The 18048-nt window shown below is 39.1% G+C and overlaps 2 protein-coding genes, 1 long non-coding RNA gene and 3 other non-coding genes across 6 annotated transcripts; 2 read left to right on the plus strand and 4 right to left on the minus strand.

Annotated features, from left to right (window-relative positions):
* Positions 1-375: 375 nt before the first annotated feature.
* On the plus strand, positions 376-1080 carry LOC126633751 (uncharacterized). Its single transcript, XM_050304321.1, has one exon. The coding sequence runs from the start codon at positions 376-378 to the stop codon at positions 1078-1080; it is 705 nt and encodes a 234-aa protein (XP_050160278.1).
* Positions 1081-6805: 5725 nt separating this feature from the next.
* LOC126634103 (nucleobase-ascorbate transporter 1) lies at positions 6806-11560 on the plus strand. The gene is made up of 14 exons (XM_050304593.1): positions 6806-7087; positions 7826-7923; positions 8022-8198; positions 8639-8739; positions 8831-8906; positions 9410-9469; positions 9555-9742; positions 9823-9919; positions 10076-10162; positions 10271-10329; positions 10424-10515; positions 10600-10677; positions 10757-10917; positions 11050-11560. The coding sequence occupies exons 1-14, from the start codon at positions 7012-7014 to the stop codon at positions 11260-11262; spliced, it is 1563 nt and encodes a 520-aa protein (XP_050160550.1). The 5' UTR covers positions 6806-7011; the 3' UTR covers positions 11263-11560.
* A 543-nt stretch (positions 11561-12103) lies between these two features.
* On the minus strand, positions 12104-12184 carry LOC126584059 (small nucleolar RNA snoR77Y). Its single transcript, XR_007609977.1, has one exon. It is a non-coding gene; the product is annotated as a small nucleolar RNA snoR77Y (small nucleolar RNA).
* Positions 12185-12219: 35 nt separating this feature from the next.
* On the minus strand, positions 12220-12935 carry LOC126634209 (uncharacterized). The gene is made up of 2 exons (XR_007627249.1): positions 12602-12935; positions 12220-12331 (listed from the first exon to the last, which is right to left on the minus strand). It is a non-coding gene; the product is annotated as an uncharacterized LOC126634209 (long non-coding RNA).
* Positions 12242-12367, minus strand: LOC126584069 (small nucleolar RNA snoR2/U65). Its single transcript, XR_007609986.1, has one exon. It is a non-coding gene; the product is annotated as a small nucleolar RNA snoR2/U65 (small nucleolar RNA).
* LOC126584070 (small nucleolar RNA U49) lies at positions 12793-12859 on the minus strand. The gene has a single exon (XR_007609987.1). It is a non-coding gene; the product is annotated as a small nucleolar RNA U49 (small nucleolar RNA).
* Positions 12936-18048: the final 5113 nt, after the last annotated feature.

The following is an 18048-nucleotide window of genomic DNA, read 5'->3' on the forward strand; positions in this document are numbered from 1 at the left end:
ATCTGAAGTGATGGTTGCCTACCCTTCTGTAGAAATTTGGGCTTTTCTCTGAGTTTGGCTATGGACGTCATGCTAAACTGGCCCATGCCTACTTAGCCTAGTACGAAATATGCTTGTAGGTATAGTACATACTCCATAGTCCTACGTCATTTTGATTGCTTGCGGCGACATATGAGAGTGGACAACGTCTGTGGAGTGTGTGGTGCTGTGGATGAGTCGAAAATTCATCTCTTCTTCCGTTGTAACCTCAGCCACCTGTTCTGGTTCTCCTCTCCGCTTCAGTTGAACTCCTTTGAACTGGCAGGTGTTGACTTCCTATCTAGCTAGGAGTTGTTCTGGTCTCGGGTCAAGGGGAGGGACACCGCGGAGGAGATCATGCAGGAGTTTGCCTTTGGGTTATGGAGACTGTGGAAAAACAGAAACGAGGTGGTTTTTAATGGTGTGCATAGGCAGCTCTTGGAACTTTTGGAGTCCTGGAGCAGGAACATCTCTGAATTCAGAGACGCTACGCTCAGTGCGACTGAGGGAAAACAGCCTAGGTGTCGACCGATGATCTCGTCCTTGGACCGTGGGGGTTGCAGATGGGAGAAGCCGGCGTTCGGGGTCCTCAAGGTCAACACTGACGCCTCGTGGTGCAAGACCACTCTCCGCACGGGGGTAGGATGGGTCTGCCGTGACTTTGCGGGACTTCTTCATGGTGCGGGGGGATTGGGTGTTGAGTTGTGTCACTCTGCGACTGCTAGGGAAGCCTCTGCAATTAGGACCGCTCTCATGGCTTGCATTAACTACGGGTATGATAATGTTGTTATTGAATCTGATGCCAAGGTGATTATTCAAATGCTTAGGCATGAGCTGCCTCATGATTTCAGTCTCGAATGTATTCTTGGTGATATTGAGGTTCTAGTGCGTAGGTTGAGGTCTGTTTCGTTCTCTTCCGTGCCTAGGGAGAGCAATGTTGCTGCTCACTCGGTTGCTAAGTTTGTTTTCAAGAAGGGTCATGAATTTGGGTGGGATTGTATTGGGCCTGAATTCTTGTTTAACATCCTAGCCCAGGATGTAAATCTCTCTATTCGTATCTAATATATTTCTATCTTCGGGGAAAAAAAAAACGATATAGAAATTTAAAATACAAGTCAAGGTCGAGATTTTTCACTATCAAATGAAGAAGAATATTACTAGACTATAACATTAGTGGCACAGTCCTCTAACATTTAACAAACGGTTCTTATGTCAAGGTTTAATTTTCAATCAAAATTTTATGGATAATGAAGTACATGCAGCTTATACATACTTCTCTAACCTGTCGCCTCCTACTTCATCCAAACTTGAAGTTGCATAACTTCAAAAATTTTTTTTTAGCAAACGATATTATTTACACTAAGAGAGAGTATGAAAACAAAAATGAACGGTGAGAGGGAGAGTGAAAGAGTTATTGTTGCTGAATGGTGGTGTCCTTGTTGATTAACTGAGAGGGAGACCAAGAGAGTGACAAGTCAGTCGCAGAAAGGGAAAGAAATATGTGCAGCCAGAGTCATCTGCAAAACCCTCAGCAACTCATGAGCTCACCTCACTTTATTCCCTTAAATATTTGGTGATATTTTCTTTCTTGGGTAAATCACTCATGATAGCTGTTGTCATAGATGAGTACGCAAGGAACAGCAAGCCCTTACTCTATGTACGAGCACAAGTCGGTATATAAAATGTTATTATATAAGTGAAGAGATTGATATATTTTTTAATGTCTCTTTATTTGTATTATAACACGTAATATACTGGCTTATGTGCCGAGCAAAAGCAAGTACATACTGAGACCTAGGTGGTCTCAAGATCACCGAAGTTCATAAAACATACATGTGAACCCTCCGAATGTTTTCTACGGGTACCTTTGTACCTACTAAATGTTTGATATAACACAAGTTAGGCATATCTTGACAGGTTACATAGACACACACTCGACAAATTCTCTCGATATCACTCATCAAATGTTCGATGAAATGCCATAGTGAAAAACTAAAGAATACGTGCTTCGCACTCTGTTTTTATCTAAAAAACTTGAATCTTTAACACTGGGACCACTCAAGATTTGAATCCTTGATCGCCATTTGTACCAAATATACTAAAAAGTCTCTCTGATATGACACGTGTACATTTCTACTATATATAACGTTTTGTGTTAGTAATATATTGTCATCGTGTGTTAATTTTTATTATATAATAACATTGTACGAGCGGCACAAAATATCACAATAATAGTGCACCACTATCGTTTAAGTTGCTCTTTTCTTAATCATTTGAGGAAAAAAAACAGAAGAAAAAGAATAAGGTCAAGTAATTAGAGTGGGGTGCAGCAAAGAATATGGCCAAATTACAAGATTTGATTTGATGGTGGGGTTTGGGAGGTAAACAAGTTATTCCAAATTCGAAAAATATTAAAAAGGGGATTAAAGATGATTATTTAATTAAGGAGTAATTAGGTTTTCATCCTTATTTTTACTACTCTATTGATTAAAACCTTATTACTTTTCAATTTTTGATCAAGGTCCTTTGTATTAATAATATCATTAATTATTTCAATAATAAAATATTTTTTATTTCTAAATTTATTCATTTAATATTAAAAATGTTACAATTAGTATATTTATATTTATGGCTAAATTTTTTATCATATATTTTTATTTTTAGTTTGTACCCATTTTTAATTTGCAACCCTTTTTTAATTTGTACCAATTTTCCTTTCAGTTTTAATTTGTACCCATATATTAATTTCTTTTTTAGCCCATATTTTTTAAAGTTTTATTTGTATTGTACCCATATTTATTTATTTATTTGTACCCATTTTTATTTTTGCTAAATGTACCCATTTTGAAGAATGTACCCATGTTTTGATACAATAATTTTTTGGTTATTTTTATGAATGTACCCATGTTTACACACACACACACACACAATAGTATATTTATATTTTAATATTTTTAATCCCACAAATTATGGTTTTTTATTTAAAATCTCATTACTATAAACAACTATAAATTTTAATTTTTAATTTAAAAAATATAGTAACGTACATAGAAATAAATTATCAATTAATTTCAGGGACTTGGATCAAAAATTGAAAACCAATAAGGTTTTAGTCAAAGACTGTTCATAACTAGGGACCGCATCCAAAGTCTCCCTTTAATTAATTTTGTTTTACAAGAGGGGAACAACATCTGTTGTTACAGACACAGACACTGAGACACACATGCTTTGACTAACGCATTGCAACTTATAAAATAATATATATATATATATATATATATATATATATGTATGTATGTATGCACATATAATAAACATGCATTATAATTTAGGGAACTTTAACGAAAAGCACCTGGTACTATTTATTTTAACGAAAAACCACATTTTTACACTAAAAAGTCAATCCTGGTACTATTCATTTTACCCTTTATTTTGTCCTTATCATTAAAACTCAAAGTTTTCAAACCCTTTTCATTAGTTTTCCTTCTAATTTATCTTATGCTACACTGTTCCATATTACCGGACAATTTTTTCATTATACCAGTGTTATAAAAAACGCACCTCGATGAGTACTTAGGTGGCTTCGGAGGAGGGACGGAGGTGGAAACGCCTCTACCTAGGGATAGTAGATGAAAACTCGCCTAGACGTGGTTAAGGAGCATCTTAGGGACTGCTATGGCGGTCGAAATCCTTGCTTGAAATTTTAAGGGCACCCCTCGAAGTAAGGTTGGGCCTTTGAAGTTGTGTCCTCTTGTTTTTTTTTTTTTTTTATGTTGTAGAGGCAGCATCTTCATGAAAAAGACGATCGTAAAGAAGAAGAAGATTTTTGGCCCGAAACGAAATCGTTTTGAGCTAAGTTTTGTAATCTTTTTTATAACCCACAATAGTCCCCAATTATTTACATCACGTGGGCTTCGCCTAAAACCTCAAGACTTTCAGTTAGTTGGAGTTATCGATGAAACGCCTTGGCTTTGCCTCCGTGTTTTAAAACATTATACTATCCAAAAATTGCATGTCCATCTAATTCTCATATGAAAAAAATGTTGAGATTACTGTCAGGGCATTTGAAGTAGTGATTTTACATTCTAACTTGTAATGCAAGTGATTATTTGGGATAGTTGTAGCCACTGTCTTATATGCCCATTTAACAAGTATATCGATAATTACATAATCAAAGTATCCGTATTATAATCAATACGCACGAAAAATATGTCAATAGTCAATAACGTACCGATATAATTAACATGCCAATTGTATTGTAGGTGATGAAACTGTGTTTTTTTGTTTTGTTTTTGGTCGTAGGGCACAAGCAACGAAGCAATCATAGAGTATACGATGAACCTATATATATATATATATCTGTCCATCATAAACCCTAGTTCAAATGACATCATGCAAACTTTTCGTGCCAATAAAAAGCAATTTCAAAAACCCAAAAATTTCGGCCCTTATCTATTTTCTACAGAAAAATAAAAAAGTTCGGAGCCTGAAGCCACCCCACCCCTCGTTTTTAGGCTGGCAAATGCATCCAACAACACAAAGATTTTTAGAGAGAGAAAGTAGGGAGAGAGAGAGAGAGAGGGAGAGTGTTTTGGCTTTTGGAGATTCTTATCTTGTGAACTTGAAAACGAAACAACAGCTAGCTCAGACGACGATAGTTGGTTTTCGTTTTAGAAAAAAAAGGGATTGGATTGGATTTGTTTTTACGTTTTTAAAAATTAAAAAAAAAAAAGGATTGGATTGGATATGTTTTTGCGTTTTATAAAAAGTTTTAAAAAGTTTTTTTTGAAAAAAGCTGGAGGAGGGGAATCGGATTTCGTGGGGAAGGGGGGGGAATGTCATGCTGGTGGTGGGAAACCGGGAAGTGGGAATATATGTTGCAAAGCAGAAGCCGAAAGCTCTAATTAAACACCCGCACGTGTCTTCCCTTTCTTTGACTTTTTTACCCACACTTTTTACCACTTTGGTCCCCCCTCTTTCCACTTATTTACCTCCCACTGCCACAGTCCGCTTCACTTGGGCAGCCTCTAATGTTAGTTATACTTTTAAAATGATTGAAAACGTTTTTGGTGAAAATATTTTTAGAACTAATATTTAGTAAAGATGCAAGTAAATATTGAAATAGCACTGCTTCCTGAAAGAAGCACATAACTGATATTTTTTGCAGAAAACATTTAAATGCTTTTGAAATCTAATTTTTTTTATGTCTAAAAGAATTTTCAATCATTTTAAAAAGACATTCAAACCAACTAATATTCCCTTACTCTCCTCTCTCACAAACAAAAACAAAAAATAAAAAGGGAAGGACAAGTAATGTAATTAAATGCTCCGTTAACTTCTCTGAAAAAATGTAACCGTAATTCAGCTCATTAACTTGCCCCCGGTCCCACATACCTGTGACGTTTCACTGTGGATTACCAACAATGACCTTCTCTTGACCAAAAGTTAAATCAACCAAGTTTCCAAAAAAAGATAAAAAAATAAAAAGTTAAATCAACCATCTTCTGGTTCTGTGCATAAATAGCTCTTGGTCGTTCATGTATTGCAATACAAGAGCATCTTTAAATAAGACTGTCAAATTTAAAATATTAAATTTTAATTTGATACCTGATTTGTTAATTTGATATATTATCAATATTTTTTTTCCACTTGATATGCCACATTTATTGCTTCATTCATGTTTTTTTTAACAAAAATAATAAAAGTTAAGTTGTTGTTGGTTTAAAAATAATAATATAATATTTAAATATGCTAGCATTTAAGGTAAGTCGAGTGGAATGTCTTTTCGACAAAAAAAATGTGGAATGCCTTTGGAAATAGCAAAAATAAAATTTGAAAGCAGCTTCAAATTTGACATATTTTTGTCCATGTCATCTTTTGATATCTCGATTCAAATTTGACCTCATATTTTTGGCACAATTCTTATGTCAAACATTATAAAATGTTGTACAAAAAAAAAAAGAGGTTACAGAAAGTCTCACTTTGAGAGAGTCTTTTTATCATTTATCTTGCAAAATTCCTTAACCAAAAGTTAAGCTACTGAACTTTCACAATTAGTTATGTGCGTGAGTAGTTCTCAGTTGTTGATGTAAGTAGATTTTCTAATGCGTAAACGATTACATTCACTAACGCATAAATGGCCAATTGTCGTTTTGCCAGAACTCGTGTTAGTTAAACTAGAGAGCTCCATTTGGACTTTTACCTACAACCCAAGTATGGTAATGACAGTTGCTCGCATGCACGAGAGTTTATTAGATTTTGAAGCAAATGGACGCTACAATGCATCAATGACTATGTGTAACTGTGTCTCTAACGCTGTCGTGGACAACTGTTGCCATCACATGAGTTAAGAGTAGTACACTAAAGACCGATTTGTTAATGATGACATTTGTTCGGACGCACATAAACAATAACAAACCGTAAATTTGTATAACTCAGTTCAATTAAAGTTACTAATAAAATCACGTGACGAAAAATACACTGAAATAAAATTCTGCGTCAAACCGAATGATCAACATGTCATAATTGAATGCTGATGTTATGAGGTTCTCATTCACAGTCATATAGAGTCCCATAGAGGTCATAGAGTATCCTTTCCTTGGGCCCCAAAAAACAAACCACTCATCAAAAAGATTTGCCGTACAACAATGGCATGGACAAAAGCGTCTTTTCAATGTTGAAGGAGGACAGCGGCCCCAAATGGGGAGAGGGCAAATGCGTAATATCGTATATAGACTGTTTAAAGCGAGGGTAGAGAGAGAGAGAGAGAGAGAGAGGCAGGCTGGCCGACGACAGCAGAGAGAGCGTCACAGAGAGGCTTTGCATGTTGTTCTTTCTCTTTTTTTTTTTTTTTTTTTTCTGAGTGTTCTCTCTCACTTTATATCTCTGCAACTTTACTTTATTATTCCTTCTTCTTCTCCTCTTTGGATTTCTGGGTTTTTTAGGTTTGTGTGGAAGTAATCTGAGCAGCTCAGTTCACAGGAGGATTCAACAATGGCTGACATTACCCACCCTCCCATGGATCAGCTCCAAGACCTGGAGTACTGCATAGACTCCAACCCTCCTTGGGGTACTCTCTCCTCTCTCTCTGTTTTTCAGAATATCTGAGTTCTGTGGGTGAAATAACAAATGGGGTTCTTTGGATTTTTCAAGTCGGTTGGGGTTAGCTATCTCTGCCTCTGTCTAAGCATCAATCTCCATTTTTGTTGATCTGGGTTTTGGTTTTTGAAGCCAAAGGTTATTGGGTAAGAGAAAAGTGAGGGGTTTTTGCTTTCAAGGTGTTTGCTTTGGTGGCTTCAATGGCTGCTGAGATTATATTTACTGGTATTTGAAATTTCTTCAGAGAGTATGAATTCAAGCAATGTCGCACTACTTTTTTCTTTAGGTGTATTTTTTGAGTGTCTGAGTTGTTGAGTTCTGTGAGTAATTAGAAAATCTGGGAATTTGAACATTTACCATATCGAGAGACTGGTGGGGAATGTGATTTTATTATCCAGAAGTTGGAACAAATATAAAAACTTATATGCCTTGTCTGGTTGCTGGGAATATTAAATTTGTAATTACTGGTGAAATGCAGCAACTCATTAGGAAATACTAATGAGGAGAGGAGGGTTCTCATTACCATTTTGCCCACCAGGGCAGAGCTTCTCCGCTGCTTGTGGAGCAGTTGGAGTTGTGAATCATGCTTTAGACATGGCATCTAATGGTCAATGTGTGCATTTTTAAGGATTAGGGGTGGTGGGAAAGTATGCAATTTGTTTGCTTGATCATTCATTTGTATTTATTTGTTGAAGATTTTGTCTTGCAGCTGAAACCATACTTCTAGCATTTCAAAACTACATCATGATGCTTGGTACGAGTGTAATGATTCCTTCGGCGCTGGTCCCTGCAATGGGAGGAAGTGATGTAAGCCAATCTTAGTGCAAACCAACAAATTTATTCTGGCAATCTTGTTTGGTCACTCTGTTATTTCTTTTAAATACCGTTTTCTTGATCATGACCAGGGTGACAAAGCACGAGTCATACAAACGCTACTCTTTGTTGCTGGAATTAACACCCTTCTCCAAGCGCTTTTCGGAACCAGGTTGCCTGCGGTAGTTGGGGGGTCCTTTTCTTATGTCATTCCCATAGCTTATATTGTGAGCGACCACAAATTGCAACGGATTGCTGAACCTCATGAAGTAAGTAACTCTCCTAGTACTCCTCTTCACCATATGCAGTGTGTCTGGGATGCTTGTGGAAATAAATATATGCACCAACAATTTCATGACATTATAGCGCACGTATTGGGGACGAATTGCATGCTGATTTACTGGCAGCTGGATCTGGAAGAGCAAGTACCTGAGTTTGAGAGTAATTTGCAGAAATGTAGCTTCATTGCAAGCTTACCCTGCAAAATGCAATGTCTCCCAAATGTGGATCATTTTAAGGCTGACTAGGAGGGGGAATGAGTGCATGCGATTCATAAGTTTTGTGACTTTAGATATTACAATTCATGTCAACGGAAACCTCAATCCCATCAGATATTTATGCCTTGATTTCCTATTTAGCAATTGTACTTTAGCACCTTTCTTATTTGATAGGGTATTGAAAGAGATCTTCCCATGTCATGGGTTTGCAGAGATTTATACAAACAATGCGTGCCATCCAAGGAGCTCTAATTGTAGCCTCCAGCATACAAATCATTCTGGGTTACAGCCAAGTTTGGGGTCTTTTCTCAAGGTATGGCGATACTAGAAAATGAAAAAAAAAAAAAAAATTAAGCTCCTATTTTGTAATTGATTGATTTAGCACCATACGGGTTATCCTGCAGGTTTTTCAGTCCACTTGGCATGGCACCTGTAGTTGGATTGGTTGGCTTGGGATTGTTTGAACGGGGTTTTCCTGCGGTATGTTTTTCTATGAGAGGCAATTTATCATTCCATTAGGTTGACCCCGGAGGAGCTTCTATGCCACGTGGTTTGCGTCTCATTTGGTGCAGCATTTCTTTTTCTAGAGAATCACAAAACTTTTTGTCCATTTGTTCTAGAATATCCCACAATTCTGGAATTTTACTTAAAGAAGACCCCATTAAGCACTTCAGCATATTGTAAACATTTTGCCATAGGATATTTTCACTGTCAATGAATTTTTTATATCCCATATTTTCCTGCAGAACCTCTCCCCCTTTAATGAACTTTTCTAATATATCTAAATTGTCATGTAATAGTCCTTTTTCGACCACAAAATTTAAAACTTGGTGAGAACTGAACCACATGACGTTTCTAAATAAGCATACTTCATCTAGCTTGGTTTTTTACTATATACTACGGAAACCACATATTCCGTTTGCTATCTTTATGTTAATTTTTTGGAAAATTATGCAAGTGTATAATCTCTATGTTTGTTTCAGTTGGGAAATTGTGTGGAAATTGGAATTCCGATGCTGTTGTTGGTAATTGGGTTGTCTCAAGTAAGTGATTTTCTATTAAAATTGTATTGACACGTCTACTAATCGTTTCTTTCCTTGACGAAAGTTTGTCTTTGTTTATTCTCAGTATCTGAAGCATGTGAGACCATTTAGAGATGTCCCTATTTTTGAACGGTTTCCAGTATTGTTTTGTGTCACGATCATTTGGATCTATTCCCTTATCTTAACCGCCGGTGGGGCTTACCGTGACAAGCCTGTTAGAACCCAAATCAGCTGCCGCACAGACAGGGAAAATCTCATATCTACTGCCCCATGGTATGTCAAAGAAGAATTTGCCTTCTCATCATGTCTTCTGAACTCCTTTTGGTTTTAAGATCTTTATTCCGCCGTTTTAGGTTCAAGTTCCCGTATCCTCTGCAGTGGGGTCCTCCTACATTTTCAGCAGGTCACTCATTTGCAATGATGTCCGCAGTTCTCGTTTCAATGGTTGAGGTATTTATTCAATTTTTGAAATGTGGTTTTCATTCATGATATGCAACGCTTTATTGCTTCACTTATCAACAGCAGCCTCCTTAGTGTGCCATCTTGGTTATGTGTCTTAAGATTTGGGAATATGTCGGTTTCCTGACAATTGCTTATATGTTGCAGTCAACTGCTGCGTACAAGGCAGCATCAAGATTGGCAATTGCCACTCCTCCTCCTGCTTATGTATTGAGCCGGGGAATTGGCTGGCAGGTGAATGAATTTTGAAACACCTGCGATTTTGTTATCTATCATGGATTGAGCTTGATAAATGTTTCATGCATCATGCTAGCAAATCAGAAATTTTAACATATTTTTCAGGGCATCGGTATTTTGCTTGATGGACTTTTTGGTACGGGCACTGGTTCTACTGTTTCTGTGTAAGACACCACAATAGATTGCTGCAAAGTTTAGTTTGTTGCCTTCTCTGCCATTTAAAATTAGTTTGACTAAGATCAGGTTTATGCTTACCAGGGAAAATGTCGGACTTCTTGGACTAACCCGAGTTGGAAGTCGTAGAGTTGTTCAAATTTCTGCTGCATTCATGATATTCTTCTCAACCTTAGGTCAGTATTTAACTCTCTGACATTCAAGGAGGTTTAGAGCACGATCGAGATTCAGATTTGATTTCCTCTCTAATCCGTTTGTAGGTAAATTTGGGGCTGTATTTGCATCGATACCCTTCCCGATATATGCAGCTTTATACTGTGTTCTCTTCGGCCTCGTGGGTATGTCATGAGCTTAAGTAAGCTTCCTAATCATTTCCTTCTTTCACTCTCTTCACAAACATTACTTGCCTGTTTGCAGCTTCGGTAGGGTTATCATTTCTTCAATTCACAAACATGAATTCTATGAGAAACCTCATCATCACCGGGCTCTCTCTCTTCCTTGGGATATCTGTCCCTCGCTTTTTCAACGAATATTGGAACCCCTCGCACCATGGTCTCGTCCATACCAATGCTGGATGGGTGAGTAGCATCCTAACAAACTCTAGCATTCTGGTTAAGTTCTAAAGACATATTGGCATATCTTGTCGATGAAGTAATACATATCGATCCCGTTAAATGCAAAATGTGATGCCATTTCGTGTGTGTTTGCAGTTCAATGCATTCCTGAACACTATATTCTCATCTCCTCCAACCGTGGGGCTAATCGTGGCGGTGTTTCTTGACAACACTTTGGAGGTGGAAAAATCGAAGAAGGACAGAGGGATGCCGTGGTGGGTTAAGTTCAGAACATTCAGAGGAGACAACAGAAATGAAGAGTTCTACACATTGCCGTTTAACCTCAACAGATTCTTCCCGCCTACATAGCAGCCGGCCGGCACGATCAACGGAAGTTGAGTGAGATCAAGAGCTCCACCCAAGCTTATCTAATTGCAAATTAACAATGATTAATCAGGTTGATTTAGAGTAGTAATATATGATCCGAGGATAATTAATTTTAGCAAATGGGAATTTTATTTTATTTTTAATTCGGCTTGTCAATTTTTGGGGACCTTTGTGTCATAGGGTTCAGTTAAAGGTAGGGGAGATTGTAGGGCAATTGGTTGGTCCATATGCTGCTTTTTGTAGACTCAAATAATAAAGGAATATATTCTCCTTCTCTTAACCAACAGCTTTGAAAAAGCATTAAATTATATCGTAATCAAGTATCATCATGCGCCTTGTGTTCTCGGTACATAAATTTGTTTGTTTAAATGAGTTATATAAGTACACTTTGTTAAATGAGTTATATAAGTACACTTTGGTAGTGGGTTTCCACGACAAAAAGCACTTCTGACAATTTTGCACATAACATGAAAGTTTTTTCACTGTGAAAAAGCTCATACCAAGTGATATTTCAACAAGGGCTTAGGGTTTAAGGACTTCCAAATCCTTATTCAATAAGCACTTGGGGTTTTAGTAAAACACTACCAACTAAAAGCTCGTTTAGATGTCTTTTTAAAAAGACTGAAAGCGATTTCATTAAAAGTGTTTTAGGATTCAAAATGAACTTTAAATGTAGTTTGAAATGAGTACTAATTATGTGATTCTTTCTTGCATGAAGCATTTCAATTGTTTTTTTTTTCTTTTCAGAATTCACTTAAATATATAAAAAAAAGTCCAATATTTTAAATTTAAATAAAAAAACCCCATTTAATTAAAAATATTTTTGAAGCCTCAGAAAGCTAGTTATTTGACATCAATAAAAATCAGTCGGTAATTCCAACTAAAACAAAATGCTCATAGGCTCATCCTTTAACAAAAGAATTTGTTTTATCAAAATTAAATAAAAATTCAAGAAACTTAAAAATGTAATCGCAGTAAAACGGCTCCGTGGACCAGTAAAAAATTAGGATCCACAGGTTCCTATCAGAATGCGAAACAGAAGATCATCGCTCTCCGTTCAACCAGGGTGCGTTTGGTACGTGGGACAGGACGGGACGGAACAGGACGAGGCGTTCCATCCCGCGTTTGGTGCGCTAAAAATGGGTGGAACGGGCTGTTCCACGGGACAGATTTTGGGTGTTTTTGCGTTCCACCTCCCCCCTGGAACGGGTTTGTTCCACGTCTGTGGAACACAATGTTTTACCATTTTAAGATAAATATACCCCATGTCTTTTTCAAAAATTACACCTTCGTTCCGTCCCGTCCCGTCCCGTCTCCGTACCAAACGCACCTCATAGCACAATACGGGTCACGGCTATTTAGCTACCGTCGTCACGGCATCGAACCTTTACAAAAATCTGATAAATACCGTTCCAAATCAAGCACGGCGGCGGCAAACCGGACCCGCACGCCAGTTTCTCGGCCAATAAACTAATCATTGGGGGATGGGAACGAGGCGGCCTCCGTTAGTGTCTGGGCGGCGCTGTATAACGTGTCATACGGCACTTCCTATCACTTCGGGCATTCTTCCTCATTGAAATCAATCGGAAAGAAGGTAAAAGATCCTGAAACCCTAGAAATAGACTGAGACACGAATTGGGAAGAGAGGAGAGACTGCGTGATAGCACCCAGATTCAACAACCCTTTCTCAACCTGCAAGTTACCAGTTAGCAATGGAAGAAGAGATAGGCAGAGACAGAGAGAGAAGGCGAGAGAGAGAAATGTTTTTTGTATTTTGTATTGAAATTTCTCAAATAACTTTTCTGCCGATAACCCCACCAAATTGATTACATATATGATTCCACGAACACCAAATGCCAGCTGGCCAAACGACTACCACAACTTGATTACTACTTATTACAGTACTAATAAACTACTAATTGCAAGCAGATAACCACAATCGTAACATTGCCCACTCCTTCAGATAAACCTTGTCCACAAGGTTGTAATCACAGAGGAAAATCTGGGAATTTCTTAGCCAACTCATCATAATCTTCCCACGTAGCCTCTTCTTCCTTGCTGCCCTTCCATTGAACAAGTAGCTGCACTTCTGCCCCTTCACCTTTTTTGTAAACTCGTCTTTGCAGAATCTCCATTGGTTCCTGGGACTTCAACCCATCTTCTGTCACCACAGGTAGAGCTGTTAGAGGACTAACCCCTGGGCCCAAATGCTTCTTCAAACAGCTAACATGGAAGATAGGATGTATCTTGGAATATGTAGGAAGCTTGAGTTTGTAAGCTACACTCCCAATCCTCTCCAAGACTTCATAAGGGCCGTAAAACCTGGGATGTAACTTATGATAAGCATGTGCAGCCAAGGAGTGCAATTGATAGGGTACCAATTTCAAATAAACCAAGTCTCCAACTTCAAACACTTTTTCCCTTCTGTGCTTATCAGCTTGAGCTTTCATTCTGTTTTGAGCCACCAATAGATTAGTCTTGAGCATAGCTAATAGATTATCCCTAGCCAACAATCCTTGCTCAACTATATCTAGCTTGGCAGTGCCCTTTTCATAAGAAGCAATATGTGGAGGGGGAAATCCGTAAACAACTTCAAAGGGAGAGAACTTGGATGAACTGTGAACTGAAGAATTATAACTCCATTCAGCCCATGGGAGCCAATATAGCCACTTTTTGGGTTGGCAACTTGTGAAGCACCGAAGATAGGTTTCCAAGCACCGGTTAACCACCTCAGTCTGTCTATCACTCTGAGGATGGTATCCCGAACTCATACACAGCCTAGACCCACTCAGTTTGAAAAATTCCTTCCAAAAGGTACTGAGGAATATAGTGTCTCTATCACTCACTATAGTTGTTGGCATGCCATGCAGCTTGAACACATGTTCTACAAACTCCTGAGCTACCATAGTTGCAGTGTAAGGGTGTCCAAGAGCAATGAAGTGAGCATATTTTGATAACCTGTCCACCACCACTAGAATCACAGACTTGCCTTTACAGTTGGGTAAGCCACTAATAAAATCCATGCTAATGTCCCTCCACACATGTTCAGGTATTGGTAGTGGCTGGAGTAAACCTGGTGGTGCCAAGGTCTCATACTTATTCTGTTGGCACACCCTGCATTCAGCTACCCAAGATTTAATGTCTTTTTTCATTCCCACCCAATAAAAACTTCGTTTCAATCTGTGGTAGGTTTTTTGAACACCTTCATGTCCTGCCATATGAGTGCAATGATGCTCTTCAAAGATCTTGTGTCTCCAAGTTGAATCAGGACCAATCACAATCCTATCTTTGTATTTTAAGAACCCATTATCAATGTGGAACTTTGATAAGTGGGGAGTGACAGTGTTGCCGTGGGTGGCAGTCCTCAATTCTTCCTTCTTTTGCTTTACCCACTCATCTTTTTCCAATTGTCTTCTCAAATCATCCAACCACCCAAAGTAAGGGTATGTGATAGTGACACATTCCACTAACTCTTCACTGTGGGTTGTAGGCAATGTAGGGGCGTTAGGTACCCTTGATAAAGCATCAGCCACCACATTTTCCACACCTTGTTTATATTGAATCTCATAATCATATCCCAATAGCTTTGAAACCCACTTTTGTTGAAATTGAGTGGTAGCTCTTTGATTTAAAAAATATTTCAGACTATTGTGATCTGTTTTGATGATGAAATGTTGCCCCTGGAGGTAATTTTGCCACTTCTTGATGGCATGTACCACAGCTATGAGTTCTCTTTCATAAGTGGACAGAGCCTGGTTCTTGGGGCCCAAAGCTTTGCTGGAGAAAGCAATGGGTTTTCCTTGTTGCTGTAAAACTGCTCTTATCCCATTTGCCGAAGCATCACATTCTATAACAAATGGAATTGAGAAATCAGGTAAGGCTAACACCTTAGGAGATGTCATGACCCTTTTTAATTCTTGAAAAGCCGACTCTGCTGCCTCAGACCATATGAACCCATCTTTTTTTGTGAGTTGGTACAAAGGTTGACATATCTTGCCATAGTTTTGTACAAACTTTCTGTAATAACCTGTCAACCCCAAAAAACCCCTCAGCTCCTTCACATTCCTAGGGGCTGGCCAATTCAAAATGGCTTGGATCTTGGTGGGATCTGCTGCCACTCCCTCACTTGAAACTATGTGACCCAAGTATTCAACCTGTGGCTGGCCAAAAGAGCATTTAGACTTCTTGACATATAATTGGTGCTGCAACAACAACTCCAAAGTCTGGTGCAAATGAGATAGGTGCTCCTTCCATGTTTTACTATAGACTAATATGTCATCAAAAAATACCAATATAAATTTCATGAGATAGGGTTTAAAAATGTCATTCATCAAGCTTTGAAAACTTGCTGGGGCATTGGTAAGGCCAAATGGCATCACCAAAAATTCATAGTGTCCCTCATGGGTCCTGAAAGCAGTTTTCTCCACATCCTCCGCATGCATTCGAATCTGATGATAACCCGATCTTAAATCCAGTTTGGAGAAGTACCTAGCCCCATATAACTCATCTAACAAGTCATCTATGAGTGGGATAGGATATTTATCTTTGATGGTGATACCATTCAACTCCCTGTAATCCATACATAGTCTCCAAGTGCCTTCCTTCTTCTTAACCAGTAAGACGGGAAAGGAAAAAGGACTACGGCTAGGTCTGATAAAACCCGAGTGCAGCAATTCCTGGACTGCTTTTTCGATTTCAGCTTTTTGTAAAGGTCCATAATGATAAGGCCGGATATTGGGGGGTTTTGCTCCTGGAAGCAATGGAATCCTATGGTCGTGGGTCCGTGAGGGAGGTAATGTGGAAGGAATAGTAAAAACCACCTCAAATTTGTTCAGAACCGTGTGCAGTTCATTGTATTGGGAGGGAGTGAGCTCAGATGTGTCACTTGTTTCAACCTCCAAAGAATATAATAATATGCCCAAGTTTGAAGTGGAGCCCCCTTTACTGATGTGATGCACCGAAATATCTTGTATAGGAGACTCTGAAGGTGCATAATTAGTCAATTTAAATTGCTGAGGTCCCACTTGAAATTCCATAGTCAGAGATTGAAAATCCCACAATACTGGACTTACTGTTGCTAGCCACTGGACCCCTAAGACAACATCACAGCCCCCAAGAGGTAAAACAAATAGATCACTGTAGCAATTATATTGTCCCACTGACAACTGCATCTGTCTACAACAACCTTGACTTTTCACTCTACCCCCATCAGCAATCATCACCTCGAAGGGCTTTGTTGGATGAACTGGACACCCCAATTGCTTGACCAATCTAGAGTCAATGAAATTATGGGTGCTTCCAGAATCTAACAGTATTTTAACAGTATGATTCTTAACCAACCCTTCCACCTTCATAGTTTGAACCGAAGGTTTGGCACTAGTGCCATAAAAAGCACACTTACTCAATGCCATGCTGTGTAACTCCACAGGAAGATCAATTGGTTCCTCAGCTCCATACTCATCATCAGAAACTATATCCAACATAAGAAGTTGTTTATGAGCACATTTATGTGCCTTATCCCACTTGTCATTACAAAACCAACACTCACCCCGTTCTTTTTTGCGCTGAACCTCCTCAGGTGTTAATTTCTTATAAGGCAAAGCAGGGACGCGGTTCCGTCCCGGAATGGAAGTAGGGAGAGGGTTTGGTTTGGCTGAAGGGATCTGTTTATGGGCCACGGTTTTAAGATCCATGAATTTAGCATCAATTTGCACCGCAAGAGCAATGGCCTCATGCACCGAAGTAGGTTTCAGCAATTTAACATCATACTTCAATTCACGTTTTAATCCACCAATAAAACAACTATTCAACAGAACCGGGCCAACATCAGTAGTTCGATTAGCAAGTCGTCTAAATTCGAGTATGTAATCTTTGAGAGTACCTGTTTGTTTGAGCTTGAACAAGGATTCGGTGCAGTCCTCGAATTCAGAAGGGCCAAATTCCTGGCACAATGCAGTGGTAAACTCGGTCCAAGTTGGTGTGGAATGGATGCAATCACGCCATCTGAACCATTGCAGTGGCTCATTCTCAAAGTGAAAAGAGGCGGTCAGGACCTTCTGATGATCAGGGGTGTGGTAATAAGCAAAGTACTGCTCAGCCTTGTAGATCCAAGCAGAGGGATCGTCGCCGTCCGTGAATCGGGGAAAATCCAAACGGTGTGGCCACTGAGGGCGCGGAGTGAAACCGCCGCCGTCAAAAGAGTCTCGACGCGGAAAACGTGGAGTCTCTAAATAATGGAATTCGCCGTCGTCAGGAGGCGGATGCGGCGGCGTCGGACCCGGATGAAGTGGCACAGCAGAAGACCCAGAGCCGCCGGCAACGCCAGGGTCACGATGGAGATGCTCCAAGAGAAGGCCGAATTTCGTCTCGAGGGAAGTGAATCTGGCATCCGAAGCTGCCTGAAGCTGCTGAGGAAGAGCTTCCAGAACAGTTTCCACGGCAGAGAGGCGAGATTCCAGTGTAGACATGCGAGAATTGTTGGTGTGGCGGGGCATACAAGAGGGAGGCCAAGGATCGAGAGGATGATACCAATGATAGCACCCAGATTCAACAACCCTTTCTCAACCTGCAAGTTACCAGTTAGCAATGGAAGAAGAGATAGGCAGAGACAGAGAGAGAAGGCGAGAGAGAGAAATGTTTTTTGTATTTTGTATTGAAATTTCTCAAATAACTTTTTTGCCGATAACCCCACCAAATTGATTACATATATGATTCCACTAACACCAAATGCCAGCTGGCCAAACGACTACCACAACTTGATTACTACTT

Source organism: Malus sylvestris, chromosome 9 (assembly GCF_916048215.2).
Source record: "Malus sylvestris chromosome 9, drMalSylv7.2, whole genome shotgun sequence".
Taxonomy (NCBI): Eukaryota; Viridiplantae; Streptophyta; class Magnoliopsida; order Rosales; family Rosaceae; genus Malus; species Malus sylvestris.